We start from the raw sequence: 25981 nt of genomic DNA on the forward strand, positions 1-25981 counted from the left end.
CTGTCAGCCAGTTTCCTGAACAGGTAGAAGGCATTGACCTTTGTAAACATAATCCCTTATGTTTGTGAAACTGAAAGCAGCATTTCGCATCTCCAGCCGAGCGGTGGAGACGAGGATAGATCAGAGCACTCCCACCGTTGCACCTCCTCCCTCCTTCTGGAAGATAACATTTGGTTACTTTGTTAGAAGGGTTTTTTTTTTTTTTTTTTTTTTTGGTTCTTTGGGGAAAATAGCTAACCTTGGGTTCAAAGTAAACATGGCAGAGTTGCCATCAGCAGTCGTGCTGCTGTTTGTTCTGTTTTCTGCCTAAGAAAGGAATAGCATCGCATAGCAGATGCTCTGTGTGCACCCGACAGAAATGTAAGATATGTGTATGGAAACGTCACGGGTGCACACGGTGCATCATTTCAGCTCCTTTCTCTGCAGAAGCACTGCATTTTGCCTCAAGGACTGGCAGCGATGGAGAGGATGGCACACTACGAGAGTGGAGAGTCGTCCCTAAGGCCGTGGGGGGCAGCGCAGCACAGAAAGAAGCAGGCAGTGTCAGACAGGAGGTTTCACAGACTCCATCTCCTTGGCATTTCAAAGGCCAGACTCTCAAAAGGCCCAAAAGCACATCCCAGAGATGCGCATCCACATGGTTGGAGACTGGAGAAGGCAGCGAGGCTCCCTGACCACTGCAGGCCCCAGCCTGCCCTCACGGTGCGAGGGACGCTCCCTCCAATCCTGTGTCCTACTGGCAGGAGACGGCTTCTGGGTATTGCGAGCCGAGAGACACTGCAGAAAGTGTCACCCATAACACACGGGGGGATGCATCAATTTGGGGAACGGAATGGGAAACCACTCTGATTTTGTTCACGGAGCAGCTAAGGTGGAATGGTTCTCCATGTGACAGCCCTTCTCTACGACCGCAGACCACGGCCTCCCCTTCACAACGGCAAGAGAAGTGCCCACCTGAATGATGACACGAACAACAACTCTACTGAAAGGGAGGGAGAAGTACACAAACTGATTCCAACCTGGAGATCTGGTGAAAGAAGCAGCAAGCTCAAGTACTTCAAGTTCAAAGGTTTATCCAGAAGTGTAACTAGAGACGTGTGACCTGCAGCAAAACTGGCGTAACCCTACAAGAGCAGCAGCAGGAAACTGGCATGAAGAGAGGACGAGGATGAGTAACTGAACCTCCATTAACGTCTGTTATTTAGGATCTGAGTGTTGAATGGCTTTATCAAAGACAGTGTCATGGGTTCTCTCCCTTCACACAAGCAAAAGAAATGTAAAAAAAAAATGAACTGTCTTGCTGTAAAAACTCTTAATACTTCTATCAAGCTTTTAATCTTTAAAGCACATCACAAACATGTTGATCCTCACAAAACCCCTGTGAGGTAGGTAAGTGTTATTATCACCTCTGTTTTACAAATGAAAAAACAAAGGCAAAGAAGTTAAATGACTCGCCCACAGCCAAAGAGGGAAGAATAAGGGCTGATGTTAAAATTCAGGAGTTTCAGGCTTCTGGTCCTGTGCCCAAAACCAATAGTCCAAACATTTTTCTAAAAAGGAGATAACAGATGGAAATAAAAACCCATTGAGCTTCAAAGAAAAAGTAAGATTTGAATGGTTACATGAGAAGGGGAAATGTACCATGAGGTATTTTTGTGAGTGAGTTTAAACTTCAGATTTTTTTTCACTTTTTCCATATAAATGTTTTTAAAGGCAATCTGACAGAGTGGAACCCTGATAAGATCACATCTGCAAGGCAGGCACAGATGTGAGAGTGATCATCAAGTCTATTACTTATTACAGTACTGTGAACGTCAACAAAAATAAAATTGCTGCATGAAAACACTGAATACAGGCAGGATAATCTCTCGGTATATGATATTACATTAAGATAATGCCAAGAATAATGCAGGTACCATGGTACCACGGACAAAGGAGAAAGTCAAGTCAACAAAGGGTCCCTATCAAGATGATGAAGAGGGCAGTGAGATCTACATTTTTCTGAGAAGGTTGCTCCTAGAAGCTCAGCAAGCTTCATAGAGCACGTGCAATTCACAAGGACTGCATTTTGGAGATGTGAGGAAGTCAATCCTTTTTTGCCCATTATGATACCAACTACTTAATAAAGATCTCCTCTTTTAAACAGAGAGCCTAGTCTACGCGTCAGCCAACATTCCCCAAAATTTCATCTAATGCCAACATTAATGCTAAATCACCTATGGTAACACCAGAAGACAAAGCACTGGTAGATGCTTTGATGAGCACTAGGAAGAAATACCACCTCCACTGTCTTGTCCATAGCTGTGCTGCCACTATTTGAGCTGTGCCAGAAGCAGCAGCGATGAAAATTTTAGGGAAAAGCGGGTGTAAACAGACAGACCAGCTGTGTTCCGATTCCTGGGAGAGTGCAAGACTGCTGTAATGGAAAGCAAGTAGTAAATCCAAAAGAGCCAGTGCCTATGGCACTGTTTCCTGAGCTTGACCGGGGCCAGAACGCAGGAGGTGGTGGATTGTTCCCCAGGTAGAGCTGGTGTCCCATTCACCCTACTGGCCCTGGGTTAACACTGCATGGCTACAATTCACAATCCTGCAGAAGGTTTAGAATGGATTTTTTTTTTTTTTAATTTTTTTATTTTATTTTTGCATTCCACCTTGATTTTCCAAATCTCTGTCCAGCTGCCAAATTCTGGAAAAGTGTTGCAAACTCCTTATTTCTAAGTCATCACTTCCCCACTCCCCCAAACTGTAACGGATAAACCATGGACACAGAAACTCCTGAACAGTTTAGCAAAGCTATCTCTGTCCCCTACGCCCCCTTTGCAGAATGCATAGTTTACAATTCACTTACAAAATAAAGAAGCGATGCTGACCACATATGGGACCTTTTTTTTTTTTTTTTTTTTGAAAAAAGAACAAACAACCTCTTCTTAAGTTCAGTATCAAAATTCACATTTGCATAATAATACATTTCAAGGCCATTAGAGAGGAATGAGAGCGAAGCAAAGAAAACTGCAGAGTCTCTCCTCTCTTTTGTCTTCCTGAATAGAGCTGAGGGATCCCACTGGAGTTTTTTTATGGTGGGAATTATGAGGGGCTACAGCAACAGCTCTTGATCTCATACACCTCATTTTGGATGGGATGAAGAGGTGAATTATCAGAAAATAACAAATGGAAGGAGACACTGCAGATTCCCATGTTTAGCTACAAACAGCTTCGAAGAAACAAAAGATTACTTCAATTTTTTTTTCCTTTTAAACACTTCTACCTCACCATTTCAAAAACTCTTTTTTCTTCTTGTGTAATACCCTGTTCATTTAAATGGCAACATTAAGTGTGCTGGAAGTTGACAGGTTGAAAAAAATAATTTTTCCTGTTTCTTTCATCAGGACACGGACAGAGAGGGTAAAAGTGTGCCTGCACCCACTAGTTAACAGAAGCTACAAAACATCAACTTCTCTACATGTATAGATTTGTCTCAAACATCACTGTGTTTCAATTCTCCAGTGCTTACAAAAAACATAAAGCCACACACACTCACACTCATGCACACCAACATAAAGAGAAGCCACGTAAAACATATACAAACTCAACCTGCAACGGCAGACTAGCCTAGAACTACCAACAGCTTCTGTGCATCACACGACAGCCCTTCTCACCCCCCACCCCGATCTCTACCACATAAGAATACGTATTGTGCAGTGTAGAGACCAGCCCAAAGATGCTGCTTGCCCAAAGGGACCAGTAGGCTGGAATCTCAACATCTCAACATCTGACCTCTTGAAAGATTACATTGACCATTGTCTCTCCTTCAGCCCAAGCAGTCTCCTCAGACAGTCACTATACTCACAAAGGCACATTCATAAATACCACATTTATCTTACTGCTTGTAAAAACATACAAGGAGGAAAACGTTAAGCGCTTATACCCCAACCCATCCCTACTGACCCAGCAAGAAGTATCACAATAACGTATCACTCGGTGAGACCTTACTCTACCTTTAGAAGGTACATATTAAAGAAGTCTTCCAACACCTCTTTTTAAGTTTTTGTTTTTTTTTTTTGTTTGTTTTTTTGTTTTTTGTTTTTTTTTGCATAAGTGAATGCTTTTTGTTTTTGGCTTACATATTTTGGAATACAGCACACTCACTATAAAGCTCTGTTGTAAGGCTACCCCCTAAAGTAAGGCTGTTCTACCTTGGCTTGCATTTTCACTTCATTTTGCTTCTTCTCCACACATCTCCAGAACAAAACAAAACAAAACAAAGCAAAACAAAACAACACACTCAGTGCCTTATATAGAAAGGGTAAGCCATATCTGGCAGGGGGAGGGAGGGGAAAGAAAGCACATAATATTATTACCATGTCACAAAAATTGCTTTTCTAGCAAGCTGTGCAACCTGCTTACTGCTCAACAGTAGATGGTGAAGAAAATGTTTGCTTACGGTTGTGTGTCACCTGCAACAGGAAAAGCTTTGACTTTATCTCAGTTAAAAAAGAAAGTTGTTTTTTAATAAAAGGGGAAATGAGTTCTGTGAATGCAACTACGCACACTAATACCCAAGAGGAGGGACTGAATGCTCAAGGAGACATCACTGCCTGCTTATATTGCCCATCCATGGCTAACTTCTCCAATCTTTTCTCTTCCCCTCTGTCCACAAACATCAAGAATGTTTACTGCAAAAATACTTAATGCTGGCTGGCACAATGCATTTTTTGCTTTGTTTTCCCACCCGAGTGCACCATATTCATATACAGAATCAATCAGAATCAATATCAGAGTCAAAAAACTCCTTCTCACACAACAAAGTTAGCAGGAGCCCTAACACTGCGGAATGCCACCAGTCCCAGCTGTCACACGTACAGAGTAAAAATGGTTCTTTGCCGAGGGCGTTTGATTTGCTAGAAACTTGCTTATATAGCACTGGGTCCTGGGAGATTTTTGGAGAGAAACTTTCCTGCATTGCTCAATGAAGACAAACACACAAACTGTGGATGGGAATAGATGCTGTCTGCTGTATGCCACTGATGAAGCTTTATCTATCTTGGCCAGACAACAGTGAAAAGAGGCTCCATTAGGAGCTGAGGCGCTTTTTTGTATCACAGATGAAATCTTTAATCAGTTTTCATATAAGGATTAAAAGCAAGAGTCACTGACACAAGTTTTAAAGTTCCACATATACCATGAAATAGACAGCTATATTTTAATGGGACCATGACTGAGATTTAACAGCAGTGCAGTCGGACCCTTGAATCCTACTGTGGACAAAGCTCTGTTTGGAGAGCCACTACAAGATAGACCTGGCTGTCTTCTATGATCCACTGCAGGGGAACTCTGGTAAAATTCAGCAACACTGGTGTTTACAGTGACAGGACACTGAAGGGACACATTGTGAGGGGCACAAACTAGCAAGACAACCAGTAACCTCCAGTTACACTACTGCCCCCTAGTCCAACCAACAGCTCTGCTCCAGCAACACTTAAGGGTTTGCATTTTAAGCCTAAATGTGAACTCAGCACAACAGGGAAGCAGGGTTTGTCAACACCAGGGAAGGTATACAGATTTTCCCGTTACTGCTAACATCCTTCTTCCGTGTTGAGAATCCCAGTACTGGTAAAGAAAAAGGAAGATAATTTGGGCTTTGACATCTGTATTCTGATCGCAGCAGGACAGACTGATACGATCTAACAGAATCAGGCAACGAGGATTCTGACTCTGCAAAATTGTAGGAAATAAAACTGTAAAATTGAAATGGTATTTTGTGCAAAAATCAATTTAGTCACAGCAACGGATTCTGCATATGTTGTTTCAGATTCAGGACCAAAGTTGCATTTCAAGAGCATTTATTTTCTTTTAGTTCCTTTCAACTTAATTTTCTTGGTATTACTTTCCTGCCCACAAATACATGCATGCCTATTTACAGATAAGAAAGCTGCTCCTGCTGTAGGGGAACCTTTCCTCCTTAGAGACGGAAGAAACTACCTTTCACTCCATCAGGACTTGTACCCTGAGACACTAACCATCTACTGCAAAGAGAGTTACTGCATGTTAAGGTCACACGACTTACAGTGAATGTGATACATGCAACACTGGTCTGTTGGCTGCTTTGGAAATGTAACAAGTCCACATCTGCTATCTGGACCCTGATCCAGCTGAAGTGTACTTACACAAAGAGCCCTTACTTGAGCAGTATGCACTCATTTAAGGTCAGTGGGACTAATTTATGTGACGGTCACTCCTGATTGCCTGGATCAGACTTGGCCAGATGTGGGTATCTCAGAAACACACAGCACTCCTCTTAATATCTACAGGAAAAACATACACGTTAACAAATGTAGAAGCCTAAAAGGTAAACGTAACAAAGAATGAAGCAAAAGCAGGACCAAAAAGGGTCCTGTTTGGATGCACTGTCAAGACACAAATAGTGGAAGATGTGGCAACATTTTTAGGAAGAAAAAATCTTAGAGAAAAAGTTCTAAGCACTGAATGTTTGGAAATCTGTGTCAGGGAAGAAAAAAAAAAAAAGCTGTCACCATAATATAAAGGTTCAGTTGTTATTTCATCTTTGACGCTGCTATCCCACACAGTTTGCTGAAAATCTGTGTTTATATTGCAAAAGAAAAACACACACTTGCTCATTAGACATGCCATTTAACCTGAAGTAAAAAAAAAGCTTGTAAGAAAAACCTGACACCCTGTGACTGGGAAAAAGAAACAACAAAAACACTGAAAAATGTTGGGTAAAAGTCCAGGGAAGTACAAAAACAGTGGGAAAACTGGCAAGTCTTCCAATGTACATATTAAATCTGCTTTCCAAAATAAGCATCTGAGGTCTCAACATAGATTTCTGAGCTGCATCACTCCTCTTTATTTTTTATTGTTTTGCTTACTAGACTTTCTTATAGCTAAAAGGAAATTCTCAAACTTAGGAAGAACCAACAAACCTATTAAAAAAAGTCTCAGCTGGATGCACACTGCTGGCTAGGGTAAGCCAAGTGGAATTAACAAATAGGTACTTGTTTAGAAGTCTGCTAAAATGTAGCACTGAAGGATTCAAAACAAAAAGGCAGGACATGTGAAACCACCTGCAAAGTACATACATATTTAAGCTTTATAATCCTAAGAATCAAAACCAGGAACAGAACGAAGAAGTGTTCTCTGTTGCTTGAAAGTAAAACTGATTTTCATGCAGGACGTAGTAAGATGCTTTTCCCCAGCCCCTTTACTCTCTCTGTCAACATTTTAAACAAGATGCTGTCACCAATTCCTTCCCTGGAATGGTTGTAAAAGCCCCCAAATACTCTAACTTCTATTCCTGCTGTCTTTTCTACTGTTACAAGCCCAAATGGTAGCAGGGTATTTACAACATTTGAGCAACTGCCGTCCCTAGGAGATGAGTGTGGTTACCACAATGCTCAGAAATAGTTTGCAGTGGGGTTAGGAATGCCAGGACCGAGCCGTGCCAGCATCACGGCCAGCTATGCGTAATTCAGAGGAATGGAACTATCACCTGCGGCTGGAAAGCAGTAAGACTAACGTGGCTTTACTTGAACAACTTTGGAAAACTCACTGAGAAGACAGTCACTAACGTTTGCAGGCCTGTACCTTTAAGGAATGGAGGAGCAGACTGCTGTAAGACAGGAGGCTTGGACTCAGCTGATGGCAGAAGCTCCAGACTGCATCCCTCAGCACTTACGATTCAACTTCCAAATGACTGCCACACTCCCAGGCTCTATTTGACAAAGCCCAAGATTTCCTTTTTTTGTTTTTCAGGACTCTGCCAATTTGAACAGCCTCTGGCCAAAAAACCCTCAAATTTTTCTCCTTAAAAATAATAATAATAAAAAAATCTTTAACGTCCTAAATGAACGTTCCTCTACTGGCCCATTATACAATTTTTTTCCCAAATTAGCTGATGCATTAGAGTCAACACACACACTTATACACTCGTATGTACACAGAGCACAACACAAAAACACCGGGCAACTGATATGAAAAGGACATTAATTTGGCATCTGACTTTTTTAAATAGTAAAAAGCTATCTTAACAACTACTGCTATGTAACTCATTGCATGACTGCATGCAATGACTCACTGCATGCTCTTTTTGCTCTAAGAACGGGTACATTTATTTCCGTTAAGCCACCATACTGCCTCATCTCCCCTCCCTTCCCCTACTGTAGGGTGCATGTAGAAAGGCACTAGCGCGGTTTCTGTGGTGTGAGTCTCGCCATTTCAGGAGGAGCAAACCCCTGACCCTTAGAGCTGGGGGCAGAAGTCAGGCACCCCAGCACCAAGCTCTGAAGCTCAAGACTGTCCGCCCCGACAGCCAGCAGCAATAGGGTGAACAGAAGAGTTTACCAGCTATTCCCCGCATGTGAAACAACACAGAAAGACTGAAGGTGGGCTGAGGGTTAAGAAAAGCAAGCAGCAAATCTCCAACTGGGGGACAAAACTGACCAAAACAGCTGAAAATGGGAAAGTTGATTTCTAATGTACATTTCACTGAAGTTTTTTTTTCATACTGCCTCCCTTTTTTCTGTACTGAGAAAGGCAGGCTAGAACTACTGCTTTCTTCGGCGTTCTGTCAGCACTGGTATTTAGCACTACTTAGAAGTGGCTTGAAGAAGCAACATCGTGTATTTCCTGCTGCTCCTCCTCACTGAGGACTCTTTCAGTTGAAACTATACTGCATTTTTGTTAGATTTACAGTTTCACTTTGCTTTTAAAAAGGTGCTTGAAGAATATTTTCGTTTCAAATCGAAAGGGAACATAGTAATAGATTTCCATTCTTACACTTCTCTTTTCCATGCAAATGCACACGAGTACCAAAGCACTACAACCCTTCTTCTCCCACAACTTCAGATCGCAACGGATTTCTGCTGCTGATACCAAGAAGTTCTCTTCATGTGTTTTAATTTACTCAGTCTTTACAATTCTTGACCCCCCCCACCTGACAGTAACATTTGGAGATTTTTTTCATTTTTTTTTCTTTTTCTTTTTATTAATTTTTTTAGCTTTTTTTATTTTAAAGTAAAAACTTTCAAACATTTTGAAGATTCAGGAACTTGTAAAAGTTTATCAACAAGAAACAGCCATCTATCTAGGATAAGGTTAAATAAACCATCTTCAAAAAACTGGCTTCCTACCCTAGAATTCCTGAGAATGCTTGCAAATTTAAAGCAGGAAAATAAAATGTTAAAATTAAAACAAAAACACTGTTAAATGCTCCCAGAGTTAGTCTTCATCTAAAATATATATATGCACTTTTTGGTCTTTTTTTTTTTTTTTTTTTGTATGTTTTAATTTTTTTTTTTTTCCCTTTAAGCTTACAATGGAAGAACAATTTAGCTTTTCTTTTTAAATATTTCAAATCCCTCATTACGTCTTGTAAACAAGAGGGGCTCTAGCACCCGGCTTTCACCGTAGTATCGCAATGAACTCAACTAACCCAAAGTGCAGGAAAAGGGACCATAGGGCAGGCTGGGAGAGAGAAGTGAGGGTGGCACACAGCGATGAACCAGCGTGGAGAGCAAACCGCGGGGAGAAGGGGCACTGGCTGACTCGGGCCAAAGGTGCTTCGCTAGGAAGAACTGCTGGCACAAGGCTTTTAGGAACCTGCTCTGCCTGTGGGAGTGCAGCTGGGCTTCGAGCGGAGACCGTCAGAAACAAAGCTCTAAGGATGCGTGCACGCGAGGGGCACTAGGTAGCAGGAGCTGGAAGAGGAAATTTTCATTGTGCATGGTGGGATGAAGGAGATGTGATAGAAAAGTACATTCCAACGGAGCCAGAGTATGCTGCACACTCCAGTTTACTAAGCAAATACAAACCTACTCATACTTATTGTCACGTAACACTTTGTGTACAAATCTACAGGCATGTGTAAATGCAGCATTTCCCTCAGTCAGTCATCCTTGTGACACTGGGTTTACATAGAAAGGGCGAATTGAGAAAAGCCACAAAACTCCCCTGTCCTTCCCCCCCCTCCCAACCCACAGGCACACGCACCCAGACGCACACACACACGCACCCCTACCCTACTTGAGTCTGCTTCTGCTTCTCCCCACCTATGCCCTGCTTTAACGTATTAGACACTGTTGGATCCTTCAATGAAAACGCTGGAGACTCTCCTATCCTCCCCCCGACAGGTAATAAAAACCGAGAACTGCTCCCGCTGAGGGTTGGAATGGACAGGTAGTTGCTGGTACTGAACGTCGGCACTTTGTTAGACAGTACGACGGCTAGACAACGCCACACGGATGCTAGCACTTACACGAAAAGTACCGGCATCTCTCTTCCCTCTTTTCCCAGCCTTCCTCCGAACGACTTCTGGCTTTGTGTAAAGAGATGCTCCTTCAAGGCTGCTACGGCTCTTCACAACAAGCAGTCTCGGAAGTTTGTTCCCAGCGCACACATGCACGCACACACTGGCTATCACTGTGGATTACATAGGTCACCCCTATCCTGCCCAGAGTACTACTTACACTGATGCTAAAAAAACCCCAAACCTTTCCTTAAATACAGAAAATTAAAAAGCAACAGTACAGAAAAAGTAAAAACAAAAAACAAAAAGGTGCAATACTTTAAAAAAAAAAAAGTCTTTGCTAGTTATATACTTCCCTAAGCAAAACCACGTACACAGGAAAAAACACAACACAGAGAAACAAAAGGAAACGTTTGAAGTACACACTGGTTTAAGAACATTCGTAAGTAAACGTTTCTGTCAGTGATGGTCTGGTGCTGTAATACACCAAGGCCTGGCACAGGTAACGCTCACCGTGAAGGACGCGGAAGGGAGTCAGCTGCATGTGCTTTCAGGGGATGAGGCAGGCCGGCCAGCGGTTTGCTGACACAATTTCACCTTTGTCAGTTTTAAAACAAGCAGTAAATCAATTGAAAGGCTAATTTGGTTGGGCTGGACTTTCAAGCTTTTGATGGATTCTTCAAGAATGAACGTGGGTGCTTATTTATGCTTTTGGGGGAGAAAAGAAACTTTTCTTTTTGTTAGTTTTAAAGGTTCCGAAGCTTGCAAGAGAATAAGAACATTCTTCTTTGTCACCCCAAAAATGGCAATGTCTTCTTTCCTCCCCTTTTCCTCTCTTCAGAAGAAAAAAAAATGGCTTGCATTATATAACAAACATTCTAGGGTTCACTCCATACAAAAACCCCACATGCAGACATAAATAAATAAATACACTGCTACTCAAAAGACAACACTGGCTCCCCTCTCACCAAATCCTTTGGATATGGCAGTGTTCTGCTCTACCACAGGGTTAGAACAAGGGCTAGGAAGCAACTACCCATTCAGTATGATCTGCAAACTTGAGATAGCACCCTGCTAAAATGAATTTAAAAAGAACTTACTGACAAATTTTAATCCAGCCCAACTGGATTCTGCTTCAGCCACAGGGACTCCACCATGCCTGTCTTGTTTTCAGAAGCAAGACAAGCAGATGGCCAGCCAGCCCATAGACCATCAGCAATGCAGCGTTTCAAGATTATATATAGAGAGAAAAAATGCACACACACGAATATGTGCACACGCACTCACACAGAAACAAGCACACGTGGGCAGTTACATGTGCCAGAACACACTGGTACTTATCAACCAGCCAATCACAAAGTGATGGTTTTTTTGTTGTTGTTGTTTTTTTCTTTTTTTTTTTTGTTTTTTTAATTTTTTTTGTCTGTTTTTTGTTTTTAAAGTGAGGCTCCGTCAAGTCTTCCCCTCCCCCCACCCCTTTTTTCTTTTGAATCCCACCCCTACCCCAACCCAACATGGTAGACCTAAGGACGGAAACACACCCAGTGCAAACAAAGTTAAAAAGCTATTTTTTCAGTATATATGTTTCTTAGCAACAACTTCCGTATAACATGAAAAAGTGAAAAACTAGAAACTAATTTTTTTAATTTTTTGTGTTTAAATTTAAATGGTATGTGTACTTGCTTCACATTGTCTTTCTAAGTTGGCGTTCATGATTCAAGTATTTCAAGAGTGATATGTTCTCTTTTTGGATTCATATTCCAAACGAAAAAACTGAAGTTATATAAGGGAGGCAACTATGTGCTCAGACAGTCTGTCAATGACCCACCTTTTTTTCTCTCTCCGTTTTCTTTTTTCCTTTTATAAATGTATTTATTGCAAGTTGAAAAAAAACGAAAAGGTCAAGTTAGTGCTGCTGCTGTTCCAAAAAAGGTCACGAGGTCAGAGTTGAAAGTTCTAAGTTCAGATTGAATCCGACCCTCCTCCCAGAAGGTCTCCAGGTAGTAAGGGAGCAGGGCTGCCCATTCTGTGTGGATCCTCTACGCTCGGGACCCCCCACAAGCTTGAAGAATAGTTTGGGGGCCCCCACAACGAAGCGCCAGTGAGATCACCCCCACTGCTGCCGCCGCCACCACTGCTCCACTGCCCAAGCCCTGTTGACCCACCAAAGAGATTCAAAGCAGGTCCAACTGGATCTGTCTGGTTCTGTCCCGTCTCCAGGGATTGCCAGCCTGCCGCGGGTGCACTTGGGGTTGCTGCAGGTGTAGGGGGCTGAGCTTGTGTCAAAAAGCGACTAACCTCCTCATCTGTGGCAAACTCAGCCAGGATGGTAGTGTTTCCCAACACACACCTGGAAGACGTATGGAAGGAAAAAATAATTAGTCAAAGCTGGAACTGAAGGGAAGGGATTCAGAAGGTATGGAAGCAATGCTAGTTGCTGACAAAACCAAAGCAGAAATCAGCTGGCCAGAATGGAATGAGCACAGTAAATGTCAGCCATTCTCAACAGTGAAACTGACTCAAAACACAAGAACTTCCATTTTATAAAGGGCAAAAATCAAATAGTCTATTGTTAACCTGCAACAAAAGCTTTCTGTATTTAAGCTAAAGCCTTGAGTATAAATGCAAAGACAACAAAAGTACATATATGGTGTAGATAAAATGATACATGCACATATGCTGCCATTCAAACAGAGCAAGAGAAGTTTAAAAAGCCCAGGAAGTTACTTTTGTCTCCAAACCTCTCACATTTTCAAAACATACTAGAGCCACCGTGAATTCAAAAAAGTTTAAGAACTGGAAAGTAAAGAACAGTAGCTTTTCAAAGGAGCTATTTCAGGTACATCTCAAAATAACAGCAGATTCCTGCACATTTGGGTGACACATGTAAGAATGATCTAAATTTATTCATGATCTTTCATAAGATAGCCCGAACTGTACAGCAATCTGCATGTTGGTCACAATTCCACCCTGCTATTTGCACCTCCGTGGTTCTGCATTTACCAGTCTGTGGCAGTACTTAAAACAAGATAAATGGAAGGCACCCTTGTTTCTCATCTTCTCCTACTGGTGAATGAAAGATGCCCTTCAAAAATGCCCGAAACGAGCTTCTAAAGCACAGTACTGGAGACACATTTTGTGTTCATGACTAGTCTAGCAGCAAACGAAGGACACTGGGATCTGCTTACATGTGCAGTGCAGTCTGGGCCTTGGCCGCCTCCTGTTTGGTGTTGTATCGGATGAGAGCGGTGCCCTGGGTCAGGTTCAGATGGAATGTCAGCAGTGGGCCATGCTGCATGCAGATCGTCCTCAAGGTTGAGCCATCGATCTGCAGAAGAACAGCCAAAATAGAAGAGACGTTGGCAACTACTTCACTACATCATTTTCTGTCTTAATAGCCACAGTCACTAGAAAATAATCTGCTCTCACAGAGAAAAACAGGTGGAAGCAATAGAAAGAAAGCAGAGGTAACAGGATTTAATTTTTAAATAGCATCTTAGTATGCCTCAAGTTCTCACAATTACAGTGATTACACTTCATGCAACAAGCTGGCTTATCTTTTCAGCTCATTTGTAGCTTGACTCATTTTCCCCTCCTTGCTTTCTCATTCCGTCACTACCCTTACATCTGCAGGTTTTCCAGTGATTGTAGACAGGCTGTACTTCTCAGCATCTTCAGCCATTAGGACTGTGCCAGAAGAACTAGAATTTGTTAGTTTCCAGCACTGTGATGCCAGCAGCATTTAGATCAACCCGTATGTAAACAGTCTTTACTGAACTGGAATTCTCACCTCTACAATAAGGGGCCTTTTAATTTTTATTTTATTTTTTGTCTTTGTGGTTTATGAAACAGTAAGTCATAGAAACAGTTTGCCGAACCCACCAACGTTCATTCCTCCTGACTGATGTTTTCACAGCAGTTGTTGCCTACATTCCTTCTTGCAGCATAACAGCTTCTTACCTCCAGGAATTGCTGCTCTCCAAAGTGTTCTGTACAGACAGATTCTGTTCCCTGTATGCCATAAGACCATGCACACACAAACGGGATCCGTATGTGCAAATACTTAAAGGAAGTGTGACTTCCTTCTTTCTCCTTTTTTCCCCTATTATACAATACAATCTCAAATGAAGGAAAAGAAAGTTTTATGTGGGTACAAATATGGGCCCAGTTAAAAAAAGAAACTGGAGATACTGCCTCTGAAGTCATGCTAATCTTTTACTTCCTCCTCTTCAATGTATCTGTTCCACAACAAAAAGAGGATTTGCTAGAGAAGGTACAACTATAATCTGCTTTTCTATTGATTTGAATACCTTCAAAATATATTTCTACTCCATTAAATGATTCCTAAAGCAATATTAATCTAACTCGCATAAAGGCAGGGACTTAGAATTGTGCCTCTTCACAGTTTCCATTCCTACCATTTTATTCGCATAAAGGAAAACAATCCTTTCTATGAAAGAAGTTGTAGCTTGCTATTTGGGATGATCCAAAAGAGACCTCAGTCTTTCATACTGATGCCTTCTTAAGCTCTACCAGAATTACCCTGCAGAACAGGGAACTAGGGTCTAAACCTTAGGGTACTGCTGATAATCACATAGGTTTTTCCTAAGCATTCAATACAAACTAAATGAGATCGACAAAACCACAATCCCCATAGAATTCATTTTGAAAGGAAGAGTGCTGAGAACACTTTTGTAGGGATAACCTATTTAGACTGTTTTTGGCAGGAGAGCTGGAAAAACTGTGGTTTCAGAATGGAAACACCAAAGTGAAAGCTAGCAGTTATACTGGTGTTCTTATATTCCAAAGAAACAGACTCTGCTGTCAACCATTCTACATTATGGTCATGCAACTTTTCTTCACTTCTAGGAAAAACAAACCTTTCTGTTCCATTACTTTCTTTGAATGCTAGGTAAGAAAAAGCTAAGTTAGTCATCCAGAAAACACTGAACATCTTGAAGTTAAATGAAAAGATGACTACAGAAAAACCAATTAGACTACAGTCCTGGTTAGTAGAAAAGCATCTCATGCATGCTGACAAACTTGATTCTGCTAGATTTTAATCACAAAGGGCCAAGTGAAGAGCCCACCAACAGCTATCTCAGCAAAGCAAACAAGCTCCCAGAGACAATAACAGAAAATACCTGTGGAGTGAGATTGTGAAGAACCAGCCAGTAACTAGGACGAACTGAGCTACCATCACTCCAAGTAGATGCTGCAAACAGGAGAGAAAGGAATCAAGAAAAACCTTTGAAAAACCTTTTTTCTTTACAGTCAGGTCGTTCGGTCTCAGACAAATTCAGCATTATTAGCCTAATAACATATGAGAGCTGAATATTTACTCCTGCCAAGAAAAAGCACATCTTTCTTCACATTTCACATCAGGATCCACTTGTTACCAGAGTTTACTTTCTAGCAGTCTCCCCCCATCAACTCTCTTTAAGTTCTGAAAGGCTCTATGCAACAGAAATTCCTCTGTTGCAACTCTTAGCCCTCTCCACTAATCTCCTGCAGCAGGACCTAGGATTTGCCCCAGCCCCCCTTTCCCCCCCCATCCCAATCACTGACAGTTCATTTCCATTTCAAGAACTTAAGGAACTTTTTTCCTTTTACCAGGCAACTGCAACTTTCTCTCCTCCAAACCATTAGTGCTGTAAAACGCACACTCCTCAGGTCTGATCAATGGCGTTATCAGATGATTCTTCTCACCAGAGGCAAGCCTTGAGTCCTGTGTCCCCCAGCCCCTGACCGATCGGGGTGCTGTGCTGTTCCATGGAGATGATGGTTTGGGGTTGGTCAGGCCAGGAGGCGGGCGAGGCAGCCCTGTAGTGTTCCTTGAGGAAATATGGTTTTTCCACATCTTGTTGGAGAGATGAGTGGGATTGTGTCCTATGGGATCTGGGGACCATGTTGATTTGTAATCACTGAATTTTGCTGGAAGATTGAACAAACAATATGTATTAGAGAAACCTAATAAGATTCAACTAGCTTTCAATAACAGCATTACTGCAAATTCTTTGCAATTTCAATCACAGACAAGCATATAGCACAGAACAAAAAATAATCTGCCATAGCAAAAAAACCCATGACATGTAGTTAATCTTGGCTTATTTTACACACACTGACCCTTGCCCCCCCCAGAAGAAGAAGATTATTGTCTGCGTTAATATAACTTATCACAGTATATTTAATCATTAACAACAGAAACATGAAACACCCATATTACACTACTACATTTCACTTGAGAAATCTGAGGATTTCCTGCACATTTGGGTGCTACTGATTTTAATACATAAAACTGAACTTTCTCAAGGCCCCAGACTTGCAGAGAACCAAAATGACCATTTACTGCTCTTGGTCTACTAAGCTAATGCTACCTGCTAAAGATGTCACTCAATAAGATTACTGCTTTCTCACACAACAGAAATGTCATTACAGAGTGTGCACAATGACAACGCACAACGAAGGATGTTTAGCTATATGTCAACTGGACTTTAAAACCATCTTGACAGCATGCACTGAATTTATACTTGAAAATATTGCCAGGTACCTATTAGGAGAAGAATAATAGTGGGCATCCCTCACTCATTTAAAACAAAAAACAAACAAACAAACAAACAAGTTAAAAGCTCCCCAAAACATCATTATGGATATTTAAAAGCTCATCCCCACTGACTGTCCTTAGTAGAGTGTAACCTCTCCTATAGCTCTTGACATCAAGCGATATTTATCACTCAGTAAGAAGAAATAAATCTAAGTTGAAATTGCTTGAGTAATTTTCTTTTTCCTTGCTCTGTAAACAGAATCAGCAAACAGACAGAATATCTTAGGGGAAAAGGCTCTTGAGCCATATATTATCTTAATTGGAATTCATTTATATGTTTGCAAATTCATGTATTAATCTTCATTTACTAACAAAAGGTAGTAAATCATTTATTTGAAATAAGAGATTAAAATCCATGCTTACATGTCACAGAATAATACATTTGGGACTGACAACATTAAAACTTAGAGCAACAAGTAAAGGCACACTTTGCTTCACATTTGGATCAATGTATTTCAATGACAGTAACTGTCAACAATACTGAGATTTCAAGCACTAGCCTATAACGGTACATAAAAGTCCTTAAAAACCAAGTTTGTTTTATAGATTTGTGAATTCTAAATCCTTAATTCAGATGACCTATTTTCCAGCCGTAGAACACGGGTGTGCAGTTTAACAAGACGTGGAAAAGAGAGGATTTATGGCAGGCACTGGGTGCACTGTCTTCAATTTAGCCATGACTTCAGTTTTTGTTTTTTTTAACCTTTCTCTCTTCTCCTTATGTGCTAGACAAAAGCAAGCAGAGATGAGAAAGCTGATACATGTCATTCCTCTACTCAGGCTAAGAAAGAGAAATTGTTTCTGTAATTGGAATCCTGCATATATGTATACTGCTTCAAACCAACGTGATGCCACAAACTGGAAGCAGGAATACCCTTTCTTGAGAGGTAAGCAGCATTTTCAGTGTTTTGCAAAGATGGTGAGTTATCGTATGAACACTGCTTTTATCCCAGAAGCCTGAAAAACAGTGTGGGACAGATGCAGCTCTCAGCTAAGCTCACCACTTCTGCTATCCACACACAATTCTTCAGTGCTGAATAGCTGCCACAGACAATAACGTCTCAAAAGAAAACTCCAGCATTTATAAGCAGCTCAAAATACGAATTATTTGTCTGAAACAACTATTTCCAGCTTCCTACTCAGAAGTGCGTGCAGAGGCCTTTCTTCACAAGACAGCTTTGGAGACTCTACTTACTGATGCAGACACTACTGTCTGCAGGCCAGCACTGAAAGATCCTTGCCTAAGCCTTTCAGTCCTTTGACTAAAAATTGGTTTCTCAGGGGAAATATGAGCACTGCAGAAAGCAAGAAAAAAGTGTTCCCTTCACAGAACTTCAACACACCAAATTCAAGATGAATAAAATCACCTGCTTTATTACTCTCTATATTCCTTACCTCATGCACACATTACAATGGCTCCCCTAAGTTTTTACATATAAATGGATCACATTTGTATTGTTTTTTTTTTTCTCTTATATCTACTGCCTACTGCTATCTTGTTTTTTAACTTGCATAATTACGAATGTTTTAGTGGGAGAAGGATAGGTGAAGGGATTTTAGTCTAGTTTCTAAAGCAACTACAACAGGATATTTTATTATCACAAGGAAAATGATCTGATCAGCCTTTCACATCATTATTTCCAAATTTCATAAGGAAACATTGAAAAGGGTATTTCAAGGTGGAATATGGAATAAGAATTAGTGAATAATTGGTAAATGTTCTGTCCAGGTAAATTTTGGAGCCTGCATACCTGAAGTGCTATGAACGTTGGTGAAGGAATTGTCAGAGGCACTGTAGGGCCAGGCACCAGGTGAAGGCAGCGAGGTGTTGAGGGAAGAATTAGACCCTATCAAAGGCAGAAAGAGAAAGAAAGTGAACAGTAGGCAGAGTTAAATCTCAAGAAAGCCATGATTCATAACAATGTCAGCCTTGTACATGATACACAACTGTGGTACACAAGCACACAGGCTTCCTTCTTAGTCAAATGCAGACTTATCCTGTTACGACAGGAATATCAGACTATTCTCAAATATCAGACATAAATAATCATATGCTGTTCACGTTTTACCTGTGGTGTTGTCCCGCAGAAGTTGGTGGTCAGTATCTACAATGGGAGATGTGGCTGTCCCCCCCAGCACACTTCCAGGGGTCACGTAGGGGTCAGATTCAGGGTCAATGTTTTGTATACCTTTCCATGGCACTCCTGGTTGGAACTCTGGGACAGGAGGAAAGAAGGAGTTAGATGCAGACAATGGAATGCCTTTACTAGAGGTAACTGTGGAGGATATTTTAGGAGGACAATCTTCCACACTGTTCCTAAAAAAAAAAATAAAATTCAGATTTCTCTTAGTTAAAATTTAGTGTGTGTTTCCTCCCACAGGGCTATTTCTAGTGTGTGAATACAAGCCAATACTGCAAAAGTACTGCAAGTGCATACAGAGCTCCTTTGACATTTTGTTCAGCTAAATTCAGATGAGGCTTCAGTAGTTTTAGCCTTCCTTAATACATTATATATCTGCTCAGATACTTTCTGTGCTTACAGTGTGAGCTTGTAAATGCAACCTTAGATGCTTTGCACTTTAGGTACACACACAGTTTATGCACTACCCAGTGGTACTGAAGTAATGCTAATGTGAGGTACCTTCTGATAAAAATGATATGTGCATAAGTTAACATTCTTCATACTTTGTACTGAAGACTGAACAAATATGCTTTAGCCTCTCAACTGTACCTCCATGAATGTCAGATCTTTAAGACATTATGCAGAGTTATAGAGAGAATGTGAAAAAAAAATTCCATCAACTTTAAGAAAGATTAGTAACTTGGTTTCTGCTTTGAAGTAGACAGATGTTCAATTAATAAAGTTCTGTGGGCAATTCTGGAAGCCATGGTAAGAAATGAATAATGCCAAATACAAAAACAGAAGCTTCACGAGTACCATGTAACAATTTGGAGACGTGTGAAGGAAGTGCCAGGTAACAGATTAATCACTTGCAGATACAAATGCAGAATATGGACTGATACCTTCATTCCTAACCTCAAGTTTTGAAATAACTGATAACAGAGGATCTGGGTGAAATGCAACAATATATATGGGAACCTACCATGGAAAGTCTCATTTCAGCTAACGCTAAAACAATGCAGCAAGATTACAACTTTGACAGACAAACAGAGAAGAAGATGTGATAGTGATGGTTCAAACAGTTGGTGTAACAGTATTAGGGCAGTATTAGATTATGACATTGCACTGTCAGGAGAATCTCAAGAGAAGACATAAGAAGTATCCTGATGGGTCAGAACTGTGACCCATCTATCCCAGTATTCTGCCTCTGTTGGCAGCAGTTAGGGACAAGAACATAAACCTGGCCACTATCAGCAAGCTACAGACATCACACTGTCTTAGCATTTCTATTAAGGATGCCAAAATGCCTTCTCTCAGCTCACACTTGCTTGTGAACCCATTTTCCACCACTTTTTCAACCAGCTAGAAATATCTATCTGTAGAAGCTCCAAAAGCAACACTACCCATGTTTACTACTCATGATGGAAAAAAAAAACCAACTACGTTCTCACCTATGTAAAATACGTATTCTCTCAGTTCCAGCACCTGTACCACAGCCGCAGCACTGCAAGGGTTGCAAAATTACAATTCTGATTTTACCTTACCTATTGTCTTCAAGATTTTATAAACATCAGTCTCCCAATTTCTTCTAACTCTACTACATAATCTAGGCTAGCAGGTATCAAAATTCCTAACAGCATGAACAATCAATCAGCACCATACCAAGAAAGAAATATGTTCAGCTTCTGCCAAAACACAGCAGTCCCCTGAAGGGAAGGATCACCTTATGCTTAAGGACCACTGAATGCAGATTCTCAGGTCTAGTCAAAAAGATTTTCTCTGTTCCAAGACGAAGAATCTATAAACAAAGGTTAGGATACAAAATGCCCCTCTACTCTGCTCTTGTAAGGCCCCATCTGGAATACTCCGTCCAAGTGTGGAGCCCTCAGTACAAAAAAGACAGGGAGCTGTTGGAGAGGGTCCAGAGGAGAGCCACAAGGATGATGAGGGGACTGGAGCACCTCCCCTATGAGGACAGGCGGAGGGAGCTGGGCTTGTTCAGCCTGGAGAAAAGAAGGCTGCAGGGTGACCTCATGGCAGCCTTTCAGTACCTAAAGGCAGCCTACAGAGGGGAGGGGAATCAATTTTGTACAGTATTACAAGTATACACAGTATTTTGTGATAGGCTGCTAGAAGAGTTTTCTGTGAACTTCAGCATACTGACAAATTTCCAAACTATCCTTCAGGAATGACAGTTATCTCATGGGCATCCATGAACAGTCCCCATAGCAAAACTCTCATATTTCTATATCGTAAAGAAAACATGAAGTACATTTCTCTGGATTGTATCTGGAACCATCTCCTGAACAGTTCAAGTATAGGATTATTAGAAAAACATCATCAAAACAAATATGCCTGGAGCACACAACTGTATAATTCCTCTATGAGGAAATTATAAAATAGTGCTATCTAGGTATGCAAGCTTGTTTGATGTAATCTAAAGACGTTACTCTGATCAGCGCAGCAAAACTTGCTCTCATCTCCACCTGAGAGACCAGTTTGATCGGGCATGATTTCATTCATCTTAGTGCTGAACAATTACTGCTGTCCTTAATGGCAGAATTTCTGCAGTAGATGGCATTCAGTAAGAAAATATGAAAGCTGAGATCAGGGTAAAAGCTGAATGATCACTGCGTATTCACTCAAAGGAAACTCACACGCATTTCACGAGGTTCCCTCCTGTAAACTCATTTTTATTAACAACTTGTTTCTTAACACTGTGAAGAAAATTTCCATACCAGGATCTGACAGTGAGCCTCATCTGCAAGCCTAGACAGAAAAAGGACTCACGGGGTTACAATAACCTTGGATCTTTATCCTTAATCAGGGCTGTTGATAAGGTAGATCATGATTATAGGTACCTTTTTCTTCTCAAGGAGGCCAAAAAAGCTAACAAAGCCATGAAACAGCTTAAATGGATGATGCTTATGGGACAGTAACATTTGTCCCAGTAGTCTATGGACCTCATGAGAGTGGTAACAACAAAGTGACTAGTACCTCAAAGCCACATGACAAAGCCCTCAATCTCCTACCTGAAGTCTACAATCACAGTCAAGAGCTACTAATTTACACAGGAGATGAGGGATGGTACTCATGATCCCAGTGACAGTTTACTTTCAGGATTCATGAACACCAGCTATCCTCTCTCAGTGTGAGACAGTAAATAATAGCAAAAAGTTTACATATCACTGACAGCAGGACTGCAAGCATCACTAAGGAAGCTCAAAGTCACAGAACAGGGACAAAGAACAGCTATTCAGTGCTTTGCTTCTGTAACAGAATTCTGGTTCTAATAATCTTGTCAGAGCCAACAGTTGCTTCAAAACCTTGGAACACAGCAGAGTGGATACTCACATCCCTCTTCCAGCATCCCAAGCAGTACTGTGTTTCTCAGGTGGTTTATATGGAAACCTTCTCAACTTGTGGTTTTTTTTTTTAAGTAACCAATGAGCCTAGGAGACAGGTCCTGAAAAGAATTAAGCCTTGGGGATTCCTGACATGATGAACATTAATTCCAGTTCAAGAAACCCCCTATGAGCAGCCAGGCTGACAGCAATGTAATGTAAATACACTTCTACAGAAAGCAGTCAGTGGTCTGAAAAGTTGTACATGTGCAGACACTGTTGAGGTAGCTAATTCTTTAACTGCGTCACCTCATCAAAAAACATTTTCTTACCAGTTAGACACTGAAAGTTTCTCACAGTAAAAGCTCTATGTACTTTTTGTAATCTTCTAGCTGTTTTGCATCAGTAGCACAGATCTCTAGGCTTTTTAATGCAAGGCCTGTACTACTGTTCACCACGAGATGTACCTGTACCTTTACTTCTTTGTGCTCGAGTGGGTACACAGCAAAGGATTAGCAGCAAGGAATGTTTACTTGGAATTTAAGACTTCTCCAGGCATAGAAAAAAATCAGTGCATCCTGCTACTTGCTGAACAATACTGGTGATTGATCCATATAACAACAGGGGCACCACTTTGGGTTTAACAACTCTTTTATGCAGATAATTACGTGTTTAAATACATACACACTTTTCTTAGATATTCTTGAGTTTTCTAGTGGGCAAAAAATTCTGCCAATGAAACTCTACAAGACTTAAAGAATACGCCAGTGCCTGTAAATCAACTAAACTTCTGCTCAATCCAAAAGATTGCTGAAAAGTACTGAAATATGTTATCACCCTTCTATCCTTTACACTACACAACCAAACACAACAAAAAATGAATCACAGCAAATAGCACAGCATATACATTTTACACCAATACTGCTGGCAAAAGAAGCCTTGTGCTCCACTGTGGATCACATTTATAAATAACTTCTGAAAGGGAAAGTTTGTGTACTGTCGAATAAAAAAGCCAGGAGAGGAAAATCCTTTTCCCATCACCACAAGAAAGCAGTTTTTGTATCTTCTGCGTTCTGATTCCATACTACTATTAGAATTCTTAAATCCTGTGTCAGTGTAATAAAACACAAGTAAGGAATGAATATAAAAGGAAGGAGCTGGTATTACGCATTTTATGGACAAACGTTAGATGAAAATTTCCTTAAGTGTAAAGTCACGGAACTGTGAGGGTTCAACTCATAAAAACAGAATACTAATCAGGCAACTCATCAGTTAGCTCATATTTATCAGTTAATCCATATTTAGCTCAGACATCTTTTTAACTGGAAATTCAACATCTATGTTTTAATACGCAGGACATTTTAAAAAAATGTGATAAGCCAACCAAGTACTTTCCTTACAGTGGTTACTGAGGAAAGATCCCAGCACATTTACTATAAAGGTGGGACGTAATCCCTGCCCTCATGTAATACCTGGAGGCCAGCTGGCGTTGCTGGATTTGCTTCCGATCTTGCTCGTCGGCGGAGATTTGGCAGGTAACCAACTATCACCAGCAGGGCCTGCATGGCCACCCAGCGGGTCGCCCTGAATTATGTCAAACTGGTTGTAGGGCGATCCTCCGCGAGCCTTTCCAGGGGGCACTATTGCACCTGAAGCATTAAAAAGACATGTTTACACACCGGAAAGGTAGGAGTCTTGATGAGAATATGGAATGCTAAAATTAAGATGCACAGTAATGAGGTCAGATGTTAACTAGCTAGAAGCAGTTACACCTGAGCTATTTCACCCCTGGTGAGATGATACCGTAAGAGCACTCCCAATACAGCCAATCCTCTCACCATTTTTGTGCATATTGGCATCTTGTGAAGCCACAGAGGGCAGCCCTTCCATCATAGTCCACTGTTTAAAGCGGGATTCTGTTCCAGCTTCTTTCCCTCCCACCATGCCATAATCCATGCTGCTTGAGCCAAAGCCTGTGAAACAAAACCAACAAGCCATTATCATTTGCTGCTTTTTTTGTTTAAACGTCCTCAAATGTGGAGGCCCTGCAATATAAATAAGGTAGAATTCAACTTTAACAAATGGAATGTTTGAAAAGTAACATTACAATAAGCCTGTTAAGTCGGCATGCCACTTAAGGTACACTGTGACATGCTGTTTGTAGTAAAAATTATGCAGTTTTATCAAGAGCTCACATTTCTTGTAACCTTTGTTCTAGTGATTACGTATAAATTACTCATTCCATGGGAGCACTTACCTGAACCGTATCCAGGTATTTGTCCTTTGCTCTGTAAATCTGAAAGACCCACATTCAAAGGATTGGGTACCATGCTGTCTATATGTGGCTTAGGCCCAACAGGGTGGGATGGTGAATGCTTCATGCCAGGCTGCCTCTGCTGCTGCTGCTGGAGGGCACTCACCATACGAGCAATCTGCAAAAATATACAAAAACAGGGATGGTACTGAAGAAACAATCTGAAAAAGATTCAAAGGCCTGTGATCTCTGACACGTACTGTGTTGGTACACTTCATGCTTTCACATAACTGACAGAAACAGTGCCCCACCTGTTGCTCCTGCTGCTGTCGCACAGCTTGAGATAACTTCCTCTGGCTCTGTAACAGCTGCTGCTGCTGCTGCTGCTGAAGGAGGAGCTGACACGCCTGCAAGACAAGTGGGGGTGGGAAGGGTGAAAATTCAAAGCACTTGAAGGGAAATCTAACTGCCAGGAGCTGACCACCAGCCAACGCTTTACTCAGAACTCAGGCAGAGGCAAATCATTCCTCATCCCTCACAATGAAATAAAATTAACAACAAAAGCTTTACAAAAATATTATCTCTTTTAACTGTTTCTAACTTTACATCATGCAAGAGCATCGGCAGTACTCCCTTTATTGCTGCCACTGAGACTACAAGTCTGAAAAAAATTTCATAAAAAAAATCAGCCAACTGCTTTCAATATACAAAGACATGGCTGAGAATCATTACCAACCCATGACAACGTACCCAATAATAACAGGGCTGCTCAGATTATCTGCTGGCCTCTAAGAGGGCTGTATTTTCACAAACAACGAGCAGGAAATACTTGTACAAAAAAATCACAGCATCAGTAGAACAAAACAGAATCAGAATCGATGTAAAAAGAAAACTCAGCAGACAATTTGCAAACAGTCTGTTTCACAAGATAATTAGCTACTTACCAATTGAAACTGGGGAATCTGTGGAAGCTGGCTCAGCATGGCAATCTGTTGCGGAGAAAGCTGGGGCCCCACATTGAAAAGACCTGGATTCAAGCCACTGTTGGGGAACTGTTTGAGCATGGAGGCCGAAACCTGCATGGAAACCAATTAGATATCCTCAAGAAATACACTGCTACAGGATAAGACAATGAAATGGAAGTATCTGTATAGAAGAATAGATAGGACACCAATTTTAAATGGTGTTTGGGGAAAGACATTACAGATTTCTTAACACATGACATTTAAACATGCACAGTCTATGGCTTGAGCAGAGTGAATCTCACTCAATTGACAATATACAATATTACATGTGCAGATGCAGACACACACACACACACACACACACACACAAAGGTTCCTCCCCCAACCAATTAGTTACTAGAGACTACAGTAGAGTAAAATCCTGATATGT

At 41.1% G+C, this 25981-nt stretch overlaps 1 protein-coding gene across 12 annotated transcripts in view; it reads right to left on the minus strand.

Moving 5' to 3' along the window:
* Positions 1-179: 179 nt before the first annotated feature.
* Positions 180-25981, minus strand: part of TNRC6B (trinucleotide repeat containing adaptor 6B) — a 139041-nt gene continuing 113239 nt past the window's right edge. For all 12 annotated transcript variants that reach the window (XM_048933984.1, XM_048933982.1, XM_048933983.1 and 9 more), the window contains 11 exons: positions 25531-25662; positions 24898-24993; positions 24590-24764; positions 24171-24305; positions 23805-23981; positions 18935-19081; positions 18617-18712; positions 15971-16195; positions 15406-15476; positions 13450-13589; positions 180-12611 (listed from right to left, as the gene is read on the minus strand). In XM_048933984.1, the coding sequence (XP_048789941.1) occupies positions 12224-12611; positions 13450-13589; positions 15406-15476; positions 15971-16195; positions 18617-18712; positions 18935-19081; positions 23805-23981; positions 24171-24305; positions 24590-24764; positions 24898-24993; positions 25531-25662 (1782 nt within the window). In that variant the 3' untranslated portion in view covers positions 180-12223. The remainder of the gene's footprint in view (positions 12612-13449; positions 13590-15405; positions 15477-15970; positions 16196-18616; positions 18713-18934; positions 19082-23804; positions 23982-24170; positions 24306-24589; positions 24765-24897; positions 24994-25530; positions 25663-25981) is intronic.

The sequence above is a fragment of the Lagopus muta genome, chromosome 1 (genome assembly GCF_023343835.1).
Source record: "Lagopus muta isolate bLagMut1 chromosome 1, bLagMut1 primary, whole genome shotgun sequence".
Taxonomy (NCBI): Eukaryota; Metazoa; Chordata; class Aves; order Galliformes; family Phasianidae; genus Lagopus; species Lagopus muta.